At 41.5% G+C, this 23,273-nt stretch overlaps 1 protein-coding gene across 1 annotated transcript in view; it reads right to left on the bottom strand.

Annotated features, from left to right (window-relative positions):
- Positions 1–23,273, bottom strand: part of LOC105479033 (ring finger protein 115) — an 84,335-nt gene that overhangs the window by 39,515 nt on the left and 21,547 nt on the right. The window contains exons 2-3 of the mRNA XM_011736809.3: positions 8,555–8,613; positions 4,131–4,188 (exon numbers count right to left, since the gene is read on the bottom strand). Of these exons, the coding sequence (XP_011735111.1) occupies positions 4,131–4,188; positions 8,555–8,613 (117 nt within the window). The remainder of the gene's footprint in view (positions 1–4,130; positions 4,189–8,554; positions 8,614–23,273) is intronic.

Below are 23,273 nucleotides of genomic sequence, written 5' to 3'. Positions count from 1 at the left end.
GCTAACATGGTGAAACCCCGTCTCTACTAAAAACACAAAAAATTAGCGAGGCGTGGTGACATGCACCTGTGGCCCCAGCTACTCAGGAGGCTGAGGCAGGAGAATCACTTGAACCCAGAAGGCGGAGGTTGCAGTGAGCCGAGATTGCACCACTGCACTCCAGCCTGGACAACAGAGTGAGACTCTGTCTTAAAAAAAAAAAAAAAAAAATTGTGAAACTGAAGATACATATTTTTAATTTTTTTTACTGCCACTATAATGCTGCTTATGTAACAAAAACAAATTTTATTTAAATACATATAAATCAGACAGCTCAGAGCACTCTGCCCTCTTGTGCATACCTGAGAGCTCTTTTTTCCAGAAAGCCATGTATCTTATTTTCTCCTAATCTGAGGCAGCCGCCAGAGCCACTCTTGCACTGAAGTGATCCATTCAGGTAAGCTGAGACTCTAAGATCAGATGACCCACTGGCACCAGGTCATGGTCAGAAGTGCAAGTAATCAATGAAACCTTCAGGTAGCTATGGGGCTCACTTTCCAGATTACCAGCAGGAGCTTAGTATAGCAATGTCTTCTCTCTACAAATTGCTAGCAACATTTTCAGATTCACTCTCCACTGGCCCTCACACATTATTCAAACATTGCTCCCATGTAACTGGCAACCCTCCCCTACCTTCTCTCTATCCCATTAGTCTCTTATCTCCCACCCCAGTCTCATTTTTTTAAAAAAAAGTCAATACCGATTTTGTCAGAAATTTTCTTGGAATGAGCCTCTTCTAATACAGTCAGTATTTTAAGAATTCAGCTATCAGTAAATGTTACTTATAGAAAATAACCACCTCATTGTACAAGTAGCTCCGGCTAAAGAAAAATAGAGCAAACCTGAGCATAAGTCTTTGCTGAAATTACCAACTAAAGCGGGGAAAAGAAAAACAACTTTAGTTTCTATATATAATTTTATTTCTGTTTTTTCTTCAGCGACATAAGCATAAAACCTTACAGCTTATGAATATTATTTTGAGATAATTTTCACATCTTTGCTTATCTAAATTCCACCTACTCTTCAAGGCTCCAGTGCCAAGTTTTACCTTCTCTATGAAGTCTTAAGAATGGCTAAAATGTATCAAGCACTCACTAGATGGTAGGCACAGTCAGGTCTACACACCTAGCATGTATTAACTCAATTTAATCATCATAACATCCCTATGAGGAAAGGATGATTATTTCCCCCAATTTACAGACAAGGAAACAAGAGAGGCACTGAGAGATTCTAAGTAACTTTGCCCAGGTTACACAGCCAATAAATGGCAGACACAGGATTTGAGCTCAGGCAATTTGGTTCCAGAGGCTGTGCTCTTAATCACTGTTATATGACCTCTCCTCAAGACCATGGCCCACCTTATCTCTTCCTTCTACTATACTTGTTACATATATCCCACAATAAATTTATTATACTCTGTACACTTTTTTTTTTTTTTTGGAGACAGAGTTTCGCTCTTATTGCCCAGGCTGGAGTGCAGTGGTGCAATCTCCGCTCACTGCAACCTCCGCCTCCTGGGTTCAAGCGATTCTCCTGCCTCAGCCTCCTGAGTAGCTGGAATTACAGGCGCCCACCACCATGCCTGGCTAATTTTTTGTATTTTTTAGTAAAGATGGGGTTTCACCATGTTGGCCAGGCTGGTCTCAAACTCCTTACCTCAGGTGATCCACCCGCCTTGGCCTCCCAAAGTGTTGGGATTACAGGCATGAGCCACCACGCCCAGCCTTCCCTGTTTTTTAAGTGTTTCACTTGCTCCACAACTAAATTTTAAGTTCCTTTCAGGCAAGGCAACCATGACATTTACTTCCTGGCCCTATTTCTAGGAGAGTGCTATGTATGAAACATTCAATATATACTTTTAGTCAGGCACAATGACACCTGCCTGTAATTCCAGCTACTAGGGAACCTGAGGTGGGAAGATCACTTAAGCTCAGAAGTTCGAGTCCAGCCTGGGCAACACAGTAAAGCCACATCTCTTACACACACACACACACAAACACTCACACACACACACACATACACTTCTTAGCTAATTTTTTAAAAATCCCTGGCAACATCTAAAGAATATGAAGTTACAAGCTATGAATCAGCAAAATTACTTTAACACCTGAAGGATAACTCATGCCATCAGTGTCGGATTTAGCATTACTAAAGTTAGGTAACTGACTACATATATTTATTTTTCTTCTTACTCAATGCATCTCTTCCTGGTGAGTCATATCTACAAAATTGGCAGACCAATCTATTTCCATTACCTAAAAGAGAACACTAAAGAAAAATCAAATGAAATTTCTTCTTCTGCATATGCATAATCAGTAAGTGACAATCTGTGTTATCACAAATAGCACACACAAGAGAAAAGAATACTGAAATCACAAAGGCTTCCAGGACTGGCAAACAGAATACATTTTATTTTATTTTATTTTTTTGAGATGGAGTCTCGCTCTGTCACCCAGGCTGGAATGCAGTGGTGCGATCTCGACTCATTGCAACCTCTGCCTCAAGCAATTCTTGGGTTCAAGCAATTCTCGTGTCTCAGCCTCCCATGCAGCTAGGATTACAGGCACATGTCACCATGCCCAGCTAATTTATTGTATTTTTAGTAGAGATGGGGTTTCACCATGTTGACTAGGCTGGTCTCGAACTCCAGCCCTCAGGTGATCTGCTCACCTCAGCCCCCAAGGTGTTGGGATTACAGGCGTGAGTCACCATGCCTGGCCCAGAATACATTTTAAATAACGTTTTTCAATTCATTAAAATGAGAAAATAAAAATGGAAGTTCAAAACATGATCTGTCTGGAATCACTCTAATCAACCTGGGCAGTTCAGAGTTAACCAAAACTCTTAATACTGGATATTAAGAAGTAGTACAGACCATAAGCAGAAAAACCACCCTAAATAGAACTGGACCATTACCCACACAATGTTGGTAAATCTAACAACATCAAAATGTGGGGGCTACAGGTCTTAAAACAATTTTCAAATAATAAGGGAGAGAAGCTTAGGGTTTTACAGGCTTCTTCTTAAATATCACTTTTCAAATATACTACTAGTACAATTTCAATTTACATACAAAACAGTGAAATATTTTGCTATCTCTCTAGGCACTTCAGCTATCTCTGGAAAAGGTTAATGTGATCCTAAAACAAAGAAATCCTGATTATGGGATTTAACTTATTTCTTACTTTTAGCATCTGTCAGCTTTCTAGAGCTGAACAAGTTGTATGGCAATATAGGGTACACATACAAACAAGCAAAAGAAAAACATCAGTGTTTTTTGTAGGCTGGCAGGTTTGTACCTTCTGGGCTGTAGTCTCTAAATGATTAAAAACAGAGAGTACTAATGCCACTGAATTATACACTTAAAAATAGTTACAATGGTTTCTTTTTTTAAAAAAAGACAACTAAAGAGACTTTAGGTCAATGGACAAAGTGAAAAAAGAAAATTACTCTGGATTTAATATAAAATGGTATTCAAGAATGAAGACTAATACCCTATTTTCAAATCACAGTTAAGATTTTTCCCAAAAAATATGGACGCCACATTATAAGAACACATAGAAATTATTTACAGACCCCATCTTGGGATCTGAAAGGCAAGTAAATGTATCCTTAATCTACACCAAACTACTGTGTTGACTAAAGGTAAGCCCTGGAAACCAGTACCTCTGTACAAGGTTGAAGACTATCTCATTGTGACTTCGACAACTTATCCTGGCCTGCACTTTACCTGGTTGTCACACCACTAAAGCAGAGTCTGCAACACTGTTATTTCAAAAACAGCACAAGCTTTTTATTCTCACACTGTATGTACAATAACGAAGTAGAAAACAAGAATTAAAAACACTACCAGTTTAAAAGAATACAGTTTGAGGCTATTACTTTCTCCTAAACAAGGGTTTATCAAAGGTAACATGCTCAAGCCCCAGTTACTGAAAACACAAACCTTCCCAAGGGTTACTCTGGCCCACATTTTTTCTTATACATTCAGTTAAACTCTGATGTCTTGCCACACTGGAAAATTAGTATCTGCCATGATTTTAACACCTAACCACTTCTCAAAGAATTCCTACAACTAAAGGAAAACTTACCTCTGCAAAATGTGTTGTTGTGCTATTGTCTATCCGACTGCCGCCACCACCTAAAAAACTAAAGAGAAAAGGAATGAGTGGTGATTCTATTCCCAGGAACAAGCTCCCCTCCCAGAAGCTAAATATAGAATGGCATAATGAGAACAAAGCCCAATAAGGAAAAATAACTCATCCCAACACAACACCTATAAAGGAAATTATGAATAACTGGCATGTAAATTAATCTATGAGAAGTATCATAAACCACAAAATCAAGTGATTTTCAAGGCTATATCCAGTGAAAATTGGAGAAGTCACCATAGAGAAGGAAGAAGGACCCACAGCCAGCAATGCAATTCAGATTTGACCTATCAAAAGAAAAACATTTATCCTCAAAAAACACTAACAAAACAAAATGTTTCACTAAAAAACCATTCAACCACCAGATGAACAAAACATGTGCAGCTACAATAGTTAATATGTCTTAGGAATGATTAAATGTAGTAACGTAAGGGGCCTGGTACTGTATTTAAAACACTATAAAAGGATTCAATAAATATTTCTCCCCCTACCCACCTTTCAGGACCCAACTCAAATGCTACCTCCTCCATCAAGCCTTTCTGTACTCACCAACCAAATAAGACTCTTCCACACCCCTCTGCACTCTCACTTTGATTCTAAAACCTACCTTGTATTATAAATATCTAGGATGTGCTGCATCCATTTCAACCCATTTGCCTCCTTCATCAATATAAATTCAGGAGGCAAAGACTGCAATTTATTAATGCCTCTCAAATACACGTAGAGTGTTCATTAAGTGTCAGACATTACACAGTACTATCACCTTTAAAAACCCTGCAATGTCAATATCCTATATTGAGACTCAAAAATAAAAGTTGTTGAATTAATCACGTGAAAATGATAAAATAACTATCTATTCCCAAGGACCCTGAAGAGTGGAGAGAAATATTAAATCCCATTGTCCTCATGAAATTTGCAAAGAACAAAGAAAACAAGCTAACACATCCAGGAAGGGGGAATGGAAAGAATCACAGGAACTGCTGGATACCACTTTTACCTCAAGAGACACACTTAAGCACACAAACATAGAAACACTCACCCCAATGATAAGTTCACAAACTACTACAAATAGTTTTCATCTGTAGGATTACAATACCAATCCAGGCATTGTGCTGAGCTCACTGAGGAAACACACACACCCTAGTTAGTCTGAAACCGAAAATGAAAAAGCAAAGCTAATGCCATTCTTTATGCAATCATTCTCAAGCCTTATTCCATGATTAGAAACCATTTAATACCTCTATTAATTTCAGAAAACCACTTTTGTAAAAATCACTCCAAATGTATAACAAGCCCAAAAGTACTTGTACATCTATGCTAAATAAAGAGCTAACTGAACTACCACATACCATAAAAAACTAAGTTGAGTGGCTATGTATCCATTTGATTGCTCAAGCCCAGACAGGTTTCCAGGACTCTTCCTTCCTGCCTTTACTACACAGTTTCAGGGATTTAAATATCCTTGGTAATTGAAACTGCAACAACTCTTATCTTCTGGGGTTCTGCTCTCCCTGAAGCTACCTCACTGTTCGCTTTCCTTAAAATTCCTTTACATTTTAAGAGTAATAGAGCTAATCATAGAGAAGGGATAATAGAAAGCACCACGTTGTTCTGAGAAATGTTACAAAGCTTAAGAAAACTTACAGTGTGCTCCTCTACATGGAAGTTTAAGAGCAGATGGCGCCCATCATCTAATATTTACATGTGAGAACCTCCTCTTACTGGTTTTTACCCTTCCACTACTTACCACTGCAACTGCTAAATATTTAAATCAGCAAATATTTATGAACTTTATAGAAGGAAATACCATACTGCCTCTAAAACAAGGATTCTAAGAAAAAGATATCTTCTTTCATGTAAAACACTAATCTCTTTCAAAACACACAGTCTGTATGAGTAAACTGCTACCAACAGCACCTATATAAGACAACCTTTGATCTACAAAGACACATAAAAGAATTAAGAACAAAAACCACAGAATCCATAGTTCCCTGCTAGGCAAAGATTCATCCTATAGTTATTCATTCTCATTTATAACTGTATTTGCATAAAAGTACTATCTGCCTAAAGAAACCAGGGTTACTACTTGAAAACTTGGCAAAAAATAAGCCCATTAATCGTTCCCCCACAACCAATATATCCTTTATTTAGCACATGCAGAGCATAAGTGCCTGAAATAAGTATTTGATGCAATTATAATGGCACAAACAAAAAGCTATCCCAAGTTAGCATGCCATCCACACAAAACTGCTAATTTTGCAGTCATGCTATTCTTAAAGGTTTAGTGTTGGTATTGTACTATTTAAAACCAAGATGACATTTAACCATATCAAAATAGATCCCATGCCACATATTGCCCCAGAAGCTCCAGCTTGTTTACACATATAATCACCAATCATTAGTAAAGTAAAACTAATAGTACATACTGTAAAATGTGTAGTTTTTCCTGGTTGTGGAAGGTACCTTCAAACTTTAGATTCTGCCAACAGTAACAGTAAAGGAATTACCTACTGCCATTAAAATCCCCAAAGTCACTCCAAGATTAAGATGCTTCAGATTACAGATTCTTTTTGACCAGTCAGTATTTCTTCAATTTTCACACCAATGTTTAAACAAATAGCCCCAAAAGAACAAATGTGCCATTGTGTTTACCAAAAGAGGCCATCCTATCAATGCTATTTTAAAATTTATTAAAATTTTAGGTTAGGCCAGGTGCAGTGGCTCACACCTGTAATCCCAACACTTCGGGAGGCTGAGGCGGGCAGATCATGAGGTCAGGACTTCAAGACCAGCCTGGCAAACATGGTAAAACCCCATCTCTACTAAAAATACAAAAATTAGCCAAGCATGGTGGCGGGTGCCTATAATCCCAGCTACTTGGGAGGCTGAGGCAGGAGAATCACTTGAACCTGGGAGGCAGAGGTTGCAGTGAGTCAAGATCGTGCCATTGCACTCCAGCCTGGGCAACAGAGTGAGTGAGACTCCGTCTCAAAAAAAAAAAAAAAAAGATTTTAGGTTGGGCACAGTGGCTCATGCCTGTAATCCCACCACTTTGGGAGGCCAAGACAGACGAATCACTTGAGGCCAGGTGTTCGAGATCAGCCTGGCCAACACAGCAAAACTCCGTCTCTACTAAAAATACAAAAAAAATTAGCAGGGCACAGTGGCGCACACCTGTAGTCCCAGCTACTGGGCAGACTGAGGCCCAAGAATCGTTTGAACCCGGGAGGGAGAGGTTGCAGTGAGCCGAGATCAAACCACTGCACTTCAGCCTGGCAACAGAGCAAGACTCTGTCTCAAGAAAAAAACAAAAAACAAAAAACAAAAAAAAACAAGAAAACACATTTTATAGTTTTGTTCACATAAACAAAAAAAGAATATGTAAGTCACTTCCAGAAATATTTCCCCTTTTTATCAGCTGTATACCTTTACTAAGGCCAATAAGAACAAATTCCAAGCACTGCAAACCCATATATTAATATTACACTGGAAAGATGGCCTAAGTTTGACAGCAACAATCTTTTTTTTTTCTTTTTTTTGAGACACAGTTTCGCTCTTGTTGCCCAGGCTGGAGTCTTGGCTCACTGCAACCTCCGCCTCCCAGTTTCAAGTGATTCTCCTGCCTCAGCCTCTCAAGTAGCTGGGATTATAGGCACCCGCCACTATACGTGGCTAATTTTTGTATTTTTAGAGGAGATGGGATTTCACCATGTTGACCAGGCTACCAGGCTGGTCTCGAGCTCCTGACCTCAGGTGATCCATCTACCTCGACCTCTCAAAGTGTTGGGATTACAGGCATGATCCACCACACTGGCCAAATAATCTTAATAAGAACAAGAGACTCAAGGCTTCCTCAAAGTAGAGGAACAATCAGCTTCCCTGACTAGAACAGCCTGTTTACCTGATTAGGTATCTATGTCAGAAGTCACTCCCTAACCCACCAAAGAGGTATAACAGCAGTTTACCTTCAGGCATCAGAGTGGTCACTAAAAACCAACTAATAATCTAAGATAAGCCCCCGAGTCTCAGCTAATAAATGAAAACTTACCAGATTTACTCTGACATGCGTACAGTTGTACATGGAATGCCACATACAATCAGAAGCAGTGCATATCACCACATCTGCTATCTTATTACTTTCCAAATTTTCCCATTTTTCTTTCTTTTTCCTCTCCCATTCTTCTGCCCTCTTTTGTGCAAGCTCATGCACTCACTGACACTCTCTTTCTCTCTCTCTCTCTCTCTCACTCTCGCTCTCTCTGTAGAGTGTAAGTTATAAAACAAATTCAATTTACTCAGTCCATGCTGAGAGAAAATAGTTTTGATAATATAATGTCTGACTTATTCATGAGCTTGTACAATACCTGGAATCATCTGTCACTTCTTCAATAAAGCCTGATTCACATCTGGGACAAATATATTCCTATAAAAGAAAGGAAGAAACAAAAATTTTTCATTAGAAAGCTAAGTGAGATCTGTAGTTTCAGAATAACATGCAGTATACAAGCTGAGGCTCTGAAATGCGGTATGTACTTGCTGACTCGAGTAGTATTTTTTTTTCTTTTGTGATCTGTCACCCAGGCTGGACTGCAGTGGTATGATCATGGTTCACTGCAACCTCGATCTCCCAGGTTCAAGAGATCCTCCTGCCTCAGCCTTCAGAGTAGCTAGGACCACAGGCATATGCCAACATGCCTAATTTTTTTTATTTTTTGTAGAGGATGAGGTCTTGCTATGTTGCCCAAGCTGATCTCAAACTCCTGAACGGATCTTCCTGCCTCAACCTCCCAAAGTGCTGGAATTATAGGCATAAGCCACTGAGCCCAGGCTAGTTTCTTCTTTTTTCTTTTTCTTTTCTTTTTTTTTTTTTTTTTTTTTTGAGACAGAGTTTCGTTTTTGTTGCCCAGGCTGGAGTGTGCAATGGCATGATCTCGGCTCACGGCAACCTCCACCTCCTGGGTTCAAATGATTCTCCTGCCTCAGCTTCCCAAGTAGCTGGGATTACAGGCATGCACAAACACGCTCGGCTAATTTTGTATTTTTAGTAGAGATGAGGTTTTTCCACGTTGGTCAGGCTAGTCTCGAACTCCTGACCTCAGTTGATCCACCTGCCTAGGCCTCCCAAAGTGGTGGGGTTATAGGCATAAGCCACCATACTCAGCCTTCTTTTTTTTTTTTTTGAGATGGAGTCTTACTCTCTTGCCCAGGACCTCAGGAGCTAGAGTGCAATGCAATGGCATGATCTCGGCTCACTGCAACCTCCACCTCCTGGGTTCAAGTGATTCTCCTGCCTCAGCCTCCTGAGTAGCTGGGATTATAAGCTCCTGGCTAATTTTTGTATTTTCAGTAGAGACGGGGTTTCACCATGTCGGTCAGGCTGGTCTCAAACTCCTGACCTCAGGTGATCCACCAGCCTCGGCCTCCCAAAGTGCTGGGATTACAGGCATAAGCAACCACGCCCAGTCCAGTACCGGCCTAGTTTTTTCTAGTATACTCTGGCAAATACGGAATTCCATAAAATATTTGCAGAATTGTTTCATAGCTACCTAAGTGGTTTCCACTGACAGCTGAAAGGTAGAGTGCCAAAGATTTTTTTCTTTATTTTAAAATTTAGGTTATTCATTTATTTATTTTGAGACGGAGTTTCGCTCTTATTGCCCAGACTGGAGTGCAATGGTGCGATCTTGGCTCACCACAACCTCCGCCTCCCGGGTTCAAGCGATTCTCCTGCCTCAGCCTTCCAAGTAGCTGGGATTACAGGCATGCACCACCACGCCCAGCTAATTTTGTATTTTTAGTAGAGACTAGAGACGGGGTTTCTCCATGTTGGTCAAGCTGGTCTTGAACTCCCGACCTCAGGTGATCCCCCCGCCTCAGCCTCCCAAAGTGCTGAGATTACAGGCGTGAGCCACTGCGCCCGGCCTATTTTTTTTTTTTTAGACGGAGTTTTGCTCTTGTTGCCCAGGCTGGAGTGCAATGGCATGGTCTTAGCTCACTGCCATCTCTCCCTCCCAGGTTCAAGCCATTCTCCTGCCTCAGCCTCCCAAGTAGCTGGGATTATAGGCACCTGCCACCATGCCAAGCTAATTTTGTATTTTTAGTAGAGACAGGGTTCTACCATGTTGGTCAGGCTGGTCTCGAACTCCTAACCTCAGGTGATCTGCCCACCTTGGCCTCCTAAAGTGGTGGGATTACAGGCGTGAGCCACCACACCTGGCCTAAAATTTAGGTTTTTTTTTTTTAATTAGAATGAATTCATCATCTAATTTTCTCTTCAAATCTAACAAAAAAAGCTCCACTATATATATATCTCTCTCTCTCTCTCAAAGCAGTAAAATATTATGATAATGACAGGTATAGAAACCACTACTTTTAGGCTGGGCGTGGTGGCTCACACCTGTAATCCTAACACTTTGGGAGGCAAAGGTGGGCGGATCACTTGAGGTCAGGAGTTCAAGACCACCCTTGCCATCAGGGTGAAATTCCATCTCTACTAAAAATGTAAAATTAGCTGGGGTGTGGTGGCGTGTGCCTGTAGTTCCAGTTACTTGGAAGGCTGAGGCAGGAAAACTTCCTGAACCCAGGAGGCAGAGGTTACAGTGAGACCAGATAGTGCTGCTGCACTCCAGCCTGGGCGACAGATCCAGACTCTGTCTCAAAAAAAAAAAGTAAGAAACTGCTACTTTTTACTATGTAAAGAAAGAGACTGCTACTTTTTACTATACATACAAGAAACATAAAACTGGGCCGGGCATGGTGGCTCATGCCTGGAATCCCAGCACTTTGGGAGGCCAGGCAGGTGGATCATCTGAGGTCGGGAATTTGAGATCAGCCTAACCAACATGGAGAAACTCCATCTCTACTTAAAAAAAAAAAAAAAAAAAATTACAAAATTAGCCGTGATGGCACATGCCTGTAATCCCAGCTATTCAGGAGGCTAAGGCAGGACAATCGCTTGAACCTGGGAGGCGGAGGTTGCAGTGAGCCAAGATTGCGCCATTGCACTCCAGCCTGGGCAACAAAAGCGAAACTCCACCTCAAAAAAAAAAAAAAAAAGAGAGAGAGAGACATAAACTGAGTAACAGCATAAATCAATTTGTAGACTAGGAACAATGAAGCAGTACAATATTTCTATTCTAATCTATCTTCTGTTTATCAATGATTCCAAATAAAACCTAACATTCTCAAATACCCTACAGAAATGACAATTCAAATAACCAAAACAATTCCATTAAGTCAATTTCTATTTCCTTCAATAATAAATCTTTCTTTTAAATAGTATCAAGCGTTGGGGATAAGAATACACTTTAGACACTACCTTATAGTAATTTTTTAAAGTATATTTTAACTACCTATGAAAATAGATCTGGGAAACATTTTTTTTTTAACCTCATCCTGGACTCCAAAGGCACAGGAAAGACATTTTCAACCATTTTCTTTCTTATTTATTTATTTATTTATTTTTGAGACAGGATCTCACTCTGTTGCCCAGGCTGGAGTGCAGTGGCACAATTTTGGCTCACTGCAGCCTTGACTTCCAGGGCTCAGGCAATCCTCCTGGTCTCAGCTGGGACCACAGGCACACACCATGGCCAGCTATTTGTATTTTTGGCAGAGATAAGGTCTCGCCACATTGCCCAGGCTGGTCTGGAAGAACTCCTGAGCTCAAGCAATCTGCCCACCTTGGCCTCCCAAAGTGCTGGAATTACAGGCATGAGATACTGTGCCCAGTTCAAGTATTTTCTTATGCCCTATAGTTTCTGAACCCAAAATTTTGTTTTACCTGAAGATGATGTAAGCTGTATTTGACTCTTCAAAGAAAGACAGGATGGCAATTCAAACACTCAAATGCTTTTTTTCTAAAGAGATGGGGTCTCATTCTGTCACCAAGAGTGGTGTGCAGTGGCACAATCACGGCTCATGGCAGCCTCAAACTCCTGTGCTCAAGTGATCCTCCCAAAGTGCTGGGATTACTGGCATAACCCACCATGCCTGGCCCTCAAATGCTTTTTAAAAAGGAAAAAAAAAAAAAAAATCCCTCATGTCAAAAAGATTAGTTTCTTGAGGAGACAGTCAAACCAAGAAACAGCGAATCTAATACAATAATTGCTATAATCAATGAACACTGGAAACAGAAACAAATACAGAGTTTGCCTGGGAGAACTAGGGAAAGCTCTGACTGAAACACACACCTAAAATAATTTGTCCAATGAAAAAGGAAATAATAGGTTTAGGACCATGATGATCGAAAACAGCATGCATGGAGGTTGGGAGTGGTATGAATGTGGATATGCAGACAGGCAGATAGGGGTCAGAATGTAGCAAACTTTAGATAACTATTAATATCAACTTTACCTTCAGGATCAGAAACTCAACCTTTTTTCCCCACTACACACATGAAGGATGAGACACATTCACAACAGGCATACTGTAAACTACTCCAGAAATAATCTGAGGACCACATAAATCCCTGAGTCCTCCTCTACTCCTTCATCCGCTACCCTCCCAGAAAGCTGCAACTCCCTCCCTTTCTCTCCCATTAAGAAAACTTATCTGGGCCGGGCGCGGTGGCTCACGCCTGTAATCCCAGCACTTTGGGAGGCCGAGGCGGGCGGATCACAAGGTCAGGAGATCGAGACCACAGTGAAACCCCGTCTCTACTAAAAATACAAAAAATTAGCCGGGCGCGGTTGTGGGCGCCTGTAGTCCCAGCTACTCGGGAGGCTGAGGCAGGAGAATGGCGTGAACCCGGGAGGCGGAGCTTGCAGTGAGCCGAGATCGCGCCACTGCACTCCAGCCTGGGCGACAGAGCGAGACTCCGTCTCAAAAACAAAAAAAGGAAACTTATCTGGTTAGGCGTGGTGGCTCACACCTACAATCCTAACACTTTGGGAGGCTGAGGCGGGAGGATTGCTAGAGCTCAGGAGTTTGAGACCAGCCTGGGCAACATAGTGAGACCTCGTCTCTACAAAAATTTAAAAATTAGCCAGGCATGATGGCACATGCCTGTAGTCCCAGCTACTTGGGAAGCTGAGGCCAAAGGATCGCTTGAGCCCAGGAGGTTGAGGCTGCAGTGAGCTGTGATGGCACAACTGCACTATAGTCTGGGTGAGAGTGAGACTCTGTATCAAAAATATATATATATATACACACACACACACACACACACATACACACACACATATATACACATACACACATACATACACGAGTGTATCTGAATGCCGAATGCAAATGAGACTGATTTTGGAAAGCTAACCTTATCTAATGTCTAAGATTAAATTCAAAAAAAGAGTCAATAGTAAAATGAAATCACAGTGCTAGGCCCTCTTTCTTCTCTCTCCCTCTCTCATTCATTCCTATTGCTTTAAATATCTCTATATGCCAACTCCCCCCAAATGTATATCTCTATCCCAGGCCAGTCTTCTGAATTCCAGACTCACTCACTCTTACATGTATGCGCTCTCACACGCTTTTTCTCTCTTACACACACCCCCCTCAAGACGTGGCATACCAGTTTGCTCATACTAGAAACCCAGGGGTCATTCCTAACGCCTCTCTTTCACCTCCCACCATCAAATCCTGGTACTCCAAACACAAACACATTTCCCAAATCTACATACTCCTTGTGCCGCTGCCGCTACCTTAACCCAAGCCAGTACTGGCTCTGAGCACTAAATATCTTCCCCTCTTTTTCCTTTTTTTTTTTTTTTTTTTGAGATGAAGTCTCGCTCTGTCACTCAGGCTGGGGTGCAGTGGCACCATCTTGGCTCACTGCAACCTTTGCCTCCTGGGTTCAAGCAATTCTCCCACCTTAGCCTCCAGAGTGGCTGGGATTACAGGCATGTGTCACCACACCCGGCTAATTTTTGTATTTTTAATAGAGACGGTGTTTCGCCACGTTGGCCAGGCTGGTCTCGAACTCCTGACCTCAAGTGATCCGCCTGCCTCAGCCTCTCAAAGCGCTGGAATTACAGGCCTGGGCCACCACGCCCAGCCTGAGTATCTTCCCTCTTAAGTCGTGTCCTGCTTCTCATTTAGTCCTTTCCAATCTAAAATCAAAAAAGAACCATCTTTTTTAAAGCATAAAACAGACCACGTCATTACCCAGCTTAAAATCTTTCAATTATTTAAAAAAACACTTAAAATTAAATTCTTTAACACGATTTACAGGGCTGGTCTGTGCTCAACTTGACAATCTCATTCTAGACTACCCACCTCTCCCCTCCCTCAGTGTGTTCTAGCCACAAACTAGCCTTCTTTTGATTCTTCGAACTCATCAAGCTCAGCATTGCCCAAAAGCTTCCTGTGACTAGAACACTATTTCCCTTTCTGTATGGCAAGGGGCGTCTAATTTCTTTCTTTTTCTTTTTTTTTTTTTTTTTTGGAGACAGAGTCTCACTCTGTCGCCCAGACTGGAGTGCAGTGGTGTCATCTCGGATGGGGATCACATGAAGTCCCCACTTCACATGGTCCCAGTCACGGCTCTGTGTCCGGAATGTATTCCTTCCGGTGGGTTCTTGGTCTCACTGACTTCAACAATGAAGCCGCGGACCCTCGCGGTGAGTGTTACACTTCTTAAAGATGGTGTGTCTGGAGTTTGTTCCTTCAGATGTTCAGATGTGTCCAGCGTTTATTCCTTCCGGTTGGTTCGTGGTCTCGCAGACTTCAGGAGTGAAGTCGCAGACCTTCGCAGGAAGTGTCACGGCTCTTAAAGGTTGCGCCTCTGGAGTTGTTCCTCCTGGTGGATTCCTGAGTTCGCTGGCTTCAGGAATGAAGCCACAGACCCTCCAGGTGAGTGTTTCAGCTCATAAAGGTAGTGCGGCCCCAAAGAGTGAGCAGCAACAAGATTTACTGCCAGGAGCGAAAGAACAAACTTTCCACTACTTTGAAGGCGACCCGAGCGGGTTGCTGCACTGGGCTGAGGATGGCCCGCTTTTATTCCCTTATTTGTCCCCATCCACATCCCGCTTGATTGGTTCATTTTACAGAGCGCTGATTGGTCCATTTTATAGAGTGCTGATTGGTACCTTTCTACAGAGTGTTGATTGGTGTGTTTACAATCCTTTAGCTGGACACAGAGCTGCTGACTGGTGCATTTACAATGCTTTCGCTAGACACAAAAGTCCTCCAAGTCCCCACCCAATCTAGAAGCTCAGCTGGCTTCGCCTCCTCAGTTCTAGGAACCAGGCTGTCAACCACTACAGCTCCTTCACAGGAACATGACACTTCAGAGATATAAATCAAACTGTAGAAGTGCTCTATGGTGGCCGGGCGCGGTGGCTCAAGCCTGTAATCCCAGCACTTTGGGAGGCCGAGACGGGTGGATCACGAGGTCAGGAGATCGAGACCATCCTGGCTAACACGGTGAAACCCCATCTCTACTTAAAAATACAAAAAACTAGCCGGGCGCGGTGGCGGGCGCCTGTAGTCCCAGCTACTCAGGAGGCTGAGGCAGGAGAATGGCGTAAACCCGGGAGGTGGAGCTTGCAGTGAGCTGAGATCCGGCCACTGCACCCCAGCCTGGGTGACAGAGCAAGACTCCGTCTCAAAAAAAAAAAAAAAAAAAAAAAGAAGTGCTCTATGGTTCTTCCTGTCATTTGGAAGTGACAAGTACTCCTTCCATTTATAAGCAACAATCAAAGCTTTCTCAATAGTTATATTTTGATTTCAGGGAAGAAAAGCCAAAACTCTTCCCAAATGCTCTGTTAATTATTCTTTATAAAAGTAGCTAATTATAAAATAAACATCACAGCCTGGAATATCCTCCTGCAATCAACATTACAGAAACAACAGAGAACTTTTTAGAATATACAAGATCTTCATTCTCTAATTATCAAAGTAAAAAATGCACATTTGTATCTTACATACTTTAGTAGTCTGATTTCAGAACAAAGTCTGGTCTCAGAAAACTATTTCACTTCCATTTCTTTAATCTGCCTCTTAGATACTTGGAAACCCCAAAATGATACTCTAAAGATACTGTATTTCCTGTTTCTAGATTTTCCTTATAAAGGCTTCATATCACTCCACTTACTAGTACCACTTTTCTTCTGGATTCACACAAGTCACTAGCTTTCCCATGATTTCCAGCTATGTTAAGGGTCCACCCCTTCACTCTGAGAGCTCAAAAACTCTATCAATTGCTTCAAACTAATCAACAGACAAGGCGTTAGATGAGGACAGAAATGAAATAAGATTGGTTATAAGCTGATAATTGTTGAAACTGTATACATATAGATTCGTTATATTATTCTGTCTACACATTTTGTGATAGAAAATACACAAAAATTTGCCATCTTAACCTTTTTTTTTTTTTTCTGAGACAGGGTCTCCCTCTGTCACCCAAGCTGGAGCGCAGAGGCATCATCTCAACTCATTGTAACTTCTGCTTCCTGAGACTACAGGTGCATGCCACTGCACCCGGCTAATTTTTGTATTTTTTGTAGACATGAGGTTTCACCATGTTGCCCAGGCTGGTCTTGAACTCCTAAGCTCAAGCAATCTGCCGGCCTCAGCCTCCCAAAATACTGGGATTACAGGCATGTGCCACCACACTCGGTCCACATTAACCATTTTTAAGTGTAACAGAAGTGTTAAGTATATTCACATTGCTGTGAAACATCTCCAGAATCTTCTCATCTTGCAAAACTGAAACTCCATACCCATTAAACAACAACAACCCATTTCTCCCCTTCATTCCCTGGTAACCACCATTCTACCTCTGTTTCTATGAATTTGTAATTTTTGATACTGACACCAACAACCCAACTGTCCCACAGAACTGATGATTATAGTTTCTTTTGAAAAAATAGAAATTGACTCTCCCAGTCTTAAAACGTGAAAAACTTACATTTGTCTTATCTGAGTTCCTTTCTCAGGAAACCATCAGGTATCCCAGATATATCAAGGAACTGAAACTTACCAGATCACTGCATCTAAATAATGAAACCTCAGACCCCTCAACACATCATGACTGCCTAAGTGACCTCCTGCTTCCTGTTGACCAACTTCTCTTCCTTATCTCTCTCTAATTCCTGTTTTCCTGCATGTAGTTACAGCTCTTCCCTGCTATATAAGCCCTTAATTTTAGTCAGCCTGGGAGATGGATTTGAGACTGAGTTCCTGTCTCCTCAGCTACAGCACCCAATTAAAACCTCCTTCCCTGGCAATACTCATTGTCTCAGTGACTGGCTTTCTGTGCAGCAAGCAGCATGACCGAGAATACACCCCTGGTGTTTCAGTAATAATACCTAATATAAGTGAAAGCACACAGTATTTGTTTTTTGACTGATTTATTTCACTTAATATCCTCAAGGTTCACCCACACTGCAGTATGTGACAGATTTCCTTTTTAAGGCTAAATAATATTCCATTGTGTGTATATACCATATTTTATTTATTCATCAAGGACATCTGGGTTGTTTTCACCTCACAGCTATCCTGAATGTACTGCTATTAGCATAGGTGTGAAAATATCTCTGAGGCCCTGCATTGAATACTTCTAGATACATATACAGAAGTGAGTTTGCTGGATTACATAGTAATTCTATTTTTAATTTTTTGAGGAACTGCCATGCTGATTTCCATCACAGTTGCACCATTTTACAGTCCCACTAACAGTGCACAAGAATGGTTCCAATTTCTCGTAATCTTCACTAACACTCATAATTCCCTGTTTGTTTTTTAATAGAAGGCATCCTAATGGGTGTGAGGTGATATCTCATTGTGGTTTTGATCTCTCTGATGATTAGTGATGTTGATCTCTCTGATGATTAGTGATATTGAACATCTTTTCAAATGCGTCTTGACCACTGGTTTATTATCTTTGGAGAAATGACTATTCAAGTCATTTGCCTATTTTTTAATCTGTATATTTGATCTTTTGTTGTTGAGTTGTTGTTCTTTCTACTTTCTGGACATTAATACTTTAACAGATACACAATTTACAAACATTTTCTCCCATTCCACAGGTTGCCTTTTCAAGTTGACTGTGTTCATTGATGCACCACAGTTTTTAAGTTTTATACAGTCCCATTTGTCTGTTTTTGCTTTTGTTGCCTGTGTTTATGGGGTCATATGCAAGAAATCACTGCCAAATCCAAAATCATAAAGCCTTTCCCCTAAGTTTTCTTTTAGGAGTTTTACAGTTTTAGGTCTTATGTTTAGGTCTTTAATCCACTTTGGGTTAATTTTTATATATAGCGTAAAATATGAGTCCAAATTTTTGTTTTGCATGTGGAAGTCCAGTTTTCCCAACACTATTGGTTGAAGAGACTGTCCTTGCTCCACAGAGTGGTCCTGGCACCCCTGTCCAAGATCATCTGACCACATATGCAAGGGTTTATTTCTGGAGTCTCTATTCCATTGTCTATATGTCTGTTGTTATGCCAGTACCACACCAGTTTTATTACCGTAGCTTAGTAATATATTTTGAAATCAGAAAGTTTGAGTCCTCCAGCTTTGTTCTTCTTTTTCAAAACTGTTTTGCCTATTAGCGGTACCTTGAGATTCCAAATTAATTTTGGGATGAAACTTTTATTTGCAAAAAAAAATGCTGTTGGGATTTTGATAGGTATTCTGTTGAATCTGTAGATTGCTGTGGGCAGAATTCATATCCTAACAATATTAAGTCTTCCAATCCATGAACACAGGATGTCTTTCTATTTATTTGTAAGCTCTTTAATTCTTTTCAGCAGTATTTATGTTTTGTTTTTCGTGTTTTTTGAGACGGAGTCTCGCTCTGCCACCCAGGCTGGTAGTGCAGTGGCGCGATCTCGGCTCACTGCAAGCTCTGCCTCCCAGGTTCACGCCATTCTCCTGCCTCAGCCTCCCAAGTAGCTGGGACTACAAGTGCCTGCCATCATGCCCAAGCTAATTTTTGTATTTTTAGTAAAGATGGGGTTTCACCATGTTGGCCAGGATGTTCTCAATCTCTTGACCTCGTGATCCGCCTGCCTCGGCCTCCCAAAGTGCTGGGATTACAGGCATGAGCCACTGCAGCCGGCCTCAGGGTTTTCAACAAATAAAATCATATCATCTGTGAACAAAGATAATTTTACTTCTTCCTTTCTAATTTGGGTGATTTTAAGTTCTTTTTCTTGCCTAAATTGGCTCTGGTCAGGACTCTTAATACTATGTTGAAATAGTGGTGGCAAGAATGGGCATCTTTGCCATGTTCCTGATATTAGGGGGAAAGCTTTCGGTCTTTTACCACTGAATAAGATGTTCACTGTGGGCTTTTTTTTTTTTGTCGGGTAGGGGGGTAGGTGAGGGTGGGAAGGGTCTTGCTCTGTTGCCCAGACTGAAATGCAGTGGTACAATCTTGGCTGACTGCAGGCTCAACCAATCCTCCCACCAAAGCCTCCCAAGTAGCTAGGACTATAGGCGTACATCACCATGCCTGACTAATTGTGTTTATTTTTTGCAGAGATTAGGTCTCACTTTGTTGCCCAGGCTGGTCTCAAACTCCTGGACTCAAGCGATCCTCCCACCTTGGCCTCCCAGAGTGCTGGAATTATAGGCATAAGCCAACACACCCAGGCCACTGTGGGCTTTTCATAAATGCACTTTGATATGCTGAGTTTCCTTCTATTCCTAGTTTGTTGAGTGTTTTTATCATGAAAGGGTGCTGGATCTGTCAAATGCTTTTTCTGCATCAATTGAGATGATCATACAGTTTTTTGTCCTTTATTCTGTTAATGTGGTATTCTCTTTACTTTGATGTGTTTGAAATTTTCCATGATAAAGTTTGTTTTGTTGTTAAGTTACAACAGTCTGAGAAACGTAGTTGGGTCAAGAAACAGTTAACCAAACCATATACTGAGCAAACTTGTGGCCATTTAAAGTAGAAGATCAGAAGTAATTTGTTACGTTAGAATTAAGGAGGGAAGTCTACCTATATTTACCAAACACATTTTGTGCTTGACACTGTGCTATTCCACTTAACCACTCTGTGAGGTAAATATTGTTACTGCTATTTTACAGACAAAAAAATGAAGGAAAAAATTGTTTGTGCCCAGATGACCTTCCAGAGACAGCCCCAATAAGATCTCTCAGCCCATATATTCTTCTGCAATGTGACCTTCCCACTCCCTTTAAAGACATGGAGTCTATTTCTCAAGTCCCTTGAATCTGGGAGGCCCTGTGACTTCTTTGATACAATACTGTACCAGTTCCAAAGCCCTTAACTGCCTGGCAACTTCTACTTCCTAACTCTTGGAACCCTGAGCAGCCACATAAGTTTAGGCTACTCTGATGGATAGACAGGCCATCTCAAAGAGCACAGAGACATCAGACAAGTAAAAGGAAAAAACCATCTTAGATCCAGCCTAGGGCAGAGTCTTCAGATGGCCCCATCTCCAGGTACCATCTGACCACAACCACATGAAAGACCTTAAGGGGAGAAGTGTCCAGTTGAACCCTGTCAATCCACAGAAACATGAGAGATAATAATAAGTTATTGTGTTAAGCCACTACATTTTGGATAGACTTGTTAGGCAATAATAGAAAACCAGAACATAGCCCAAGGGATGAAAAGGAGCTTTAGGCCAGGCATGGTGGCTCACGCCTATAATCCCAGCCCTTTGGGAGGTTGAGGCAGGCGGATCACAAGGTCAGGAGATTGAGAACATTCTGGCTAACACGGTGAAACCCCATCTCTACTAAAAATACATAAAAATTAACTGGGCGTGGTGGTGGTAGCCTGTAGTCCCAGCTACTCGAGAGGCTGAGGCAGGAGAGTAACGTGAACCCGGGAGGTGGCGCTTTCAGTGAGCCGAGATTGCGCCACTACACTCCAGCCTGGGCACAGCGCGGAGTGCAGAGCGAGACTCCGTCTCAAAAAAAAAAAAAAAAAGAATGAAAGAAAGAAAAGAAAAGGAGCTTTAAACCTTGGTCTTTCTTGAATCCAAAATTCCATCTTTTTCTCATTACACCATGTTGATTGAAAATAACTATGCTTTTAAAAGGCACAGTGTCTCACGCCTATAATCTCAGCACTTTGGAAGGCCAAGGAGGGGGGAATCACTTGAGGCCAGGAGTCTGAGGCCGGCCCAAGATGGCAAAACCCCGTCTCTACTAAAAATATAAATATTAGCCAGGCATGTTGGCACACGCCTGTAATCCCAGCTACTCTGAAGGCTGAGGCAGGAGAATTGCTTGAACCCAGGAGGCAGAGGCTGCCGTGAGCAAAAGAGTAAGACTCCATGTCAAAAAAAAAAAAAAAGAAAAAGAAAAGAAAAGAACTATGCTTTTAAAGGAACACTAAATCAAGAATAATAATGAATCAAATGCCAGTTATATGTCAGGCACTATGGAAATCTATCCTACACTCACATATTAATACGTCAAGTCTTCACAACAAACCTCTCCCCAAAATATTTCCAATGTATACAGTCAAAAAATCTTACCCCTCAAAATTCAGTAACTAATTTCTTTCTTTTTTTTTAAACTGAGACAGGGTCTCACTCTGTTGCCCAGGCTGGAGTGCAATGGCACGATCTCAGCTCACTGCAACCTCTGCCTCCCCGGCTCCAGAAATTCTCCCACCTCAGCCCCCAAGTAGCTGGGACTACAGGCATGTACCACTACGCCCAGCTAACTTTTGTAATTTTTTGTAGAGATGTTTTGCCATGTTGCCCAAGCTAGTCTCGAACTCCTGAGCTCAAGCAATCCTCCCATGTCAGCCTCCCAAAGTGCTGGGATTACAGGCGAGAGCCACCACGCCCGGCCCAGTCATTTCTATCATCCCATCTGTAAAAGAAAAGCGTAACAAAAAACCTAAGTTACTTACCTAGAATCATTGGAAACAGGAACCCAATTGTTTCCAGCAAACTAAGTTGCTCTCCCCCTAGGATCTAAAAGATTACTGTAAACAACTCTAGTGAAGATACTCAGTAGCAGGTTCTGAATCAAGAACAACTCCTTAAGCATAGCTTAGTCCTGATGCTGACCCACATAAAAGAACAGGCCGGCCCGGCGCAGTGGCTCACGCCTGTAATCCCAGCACTCTGGGAGGCCGAGGCGGGAGGATCACGGGGTCAGGCAATCGAGACCATCCTGGCTAACACGGTGAAACCCCTTCTCTACTAAAAATACAAAAAAAAAAAAAATTAGCCAAGCATGGTGGCAGGCGCCTGTAGTCCCAGCTACTCGCGAGGCTGGGGCAGGAGAATGGCGTGAACCTGGGAGGCGGAGCTTGCAGTGAGCCGAGATGGCACCACTGCACTCCAGGCTGGGCGACAGAGCAAGACTCTGTCTCAACAAAAAACAACAACAACAAAAAGAACAGGCCAAGAGGACACAAAGCACTAGAAATATAGGAAGGAAAGGGAAAGGGTGGTTTTAATGCATTATTTTCTTTTGCCTCCAGTATTTCAAAGGATTAGTTATCACAATATGTGACATCTTAGAGGACAAGGAGCTACAAATTCAGACCTATTTATATCAGGTCACATAATGTGAAATTTACATATTCTTGAACCCTATACAAGTTTGTATCCAATACATATTCAGTGCATCAAATGTAATATAAAGACTTACTACTTATTTCCTAATTTCACAGCTATGTTTTCCTACCTCTTCATTATCAACTCAAAGTGTTTATTTTATCTAAAACAGAAGTTCCAATGGTGATTAAAGTGTCAAAACAAAAAAAAAGCCCATTTTCTGTCTAGTCTGACAGTTACAATACTGTTAGACACATTCTATTGTTCATATTCTCTTTGAGTATCGCATGGCAAGACAGTCAGAAATTCCTAATTAGAAGAATTAAGAACACAAAATTTTTGCTACACATCACAGCTTCTAGGCCAGTACCCAAAATACTTTTAATCTGATGCTAAGTCTCATCACTAGGTCAAAGACCCTGCTTTTTTCTAGAGACTGGTTCCCTTTACAAGCCAGGTTATACGTCCTCCTCCCTTTTCAAAAGCATCAAATGAACCCCAAAATAAAGACAACAGAACTTCTGAGTTCTGTTCCCAGTTCCACCATTATCTCAAAGTCTCTGTGAAAATCTGTTTCTAAAGTACAAATACTGTCCTCACTGACTTCTTTCTCTCACCTCTCCTTCAAGAAAAT

The sequence above is a fragment of the Macaca nemestrina genome, chromosome 1 (genome assembly GCF_043159975.1).
Source record: "Macaca nemestrina isolate mMacNem1 chromosome 1, mMacNem.hap1, whole genome shotgun sequence".
Lineage (NCBI taxonomy): Eukaryota > Metazoa > Chordata > Mammalia > Primates > Cercopithecidae > Macaca > Macaca nemestrina.
This window is presented reverse-complemented; position numbering and strand designations above follow the sequence as displayed.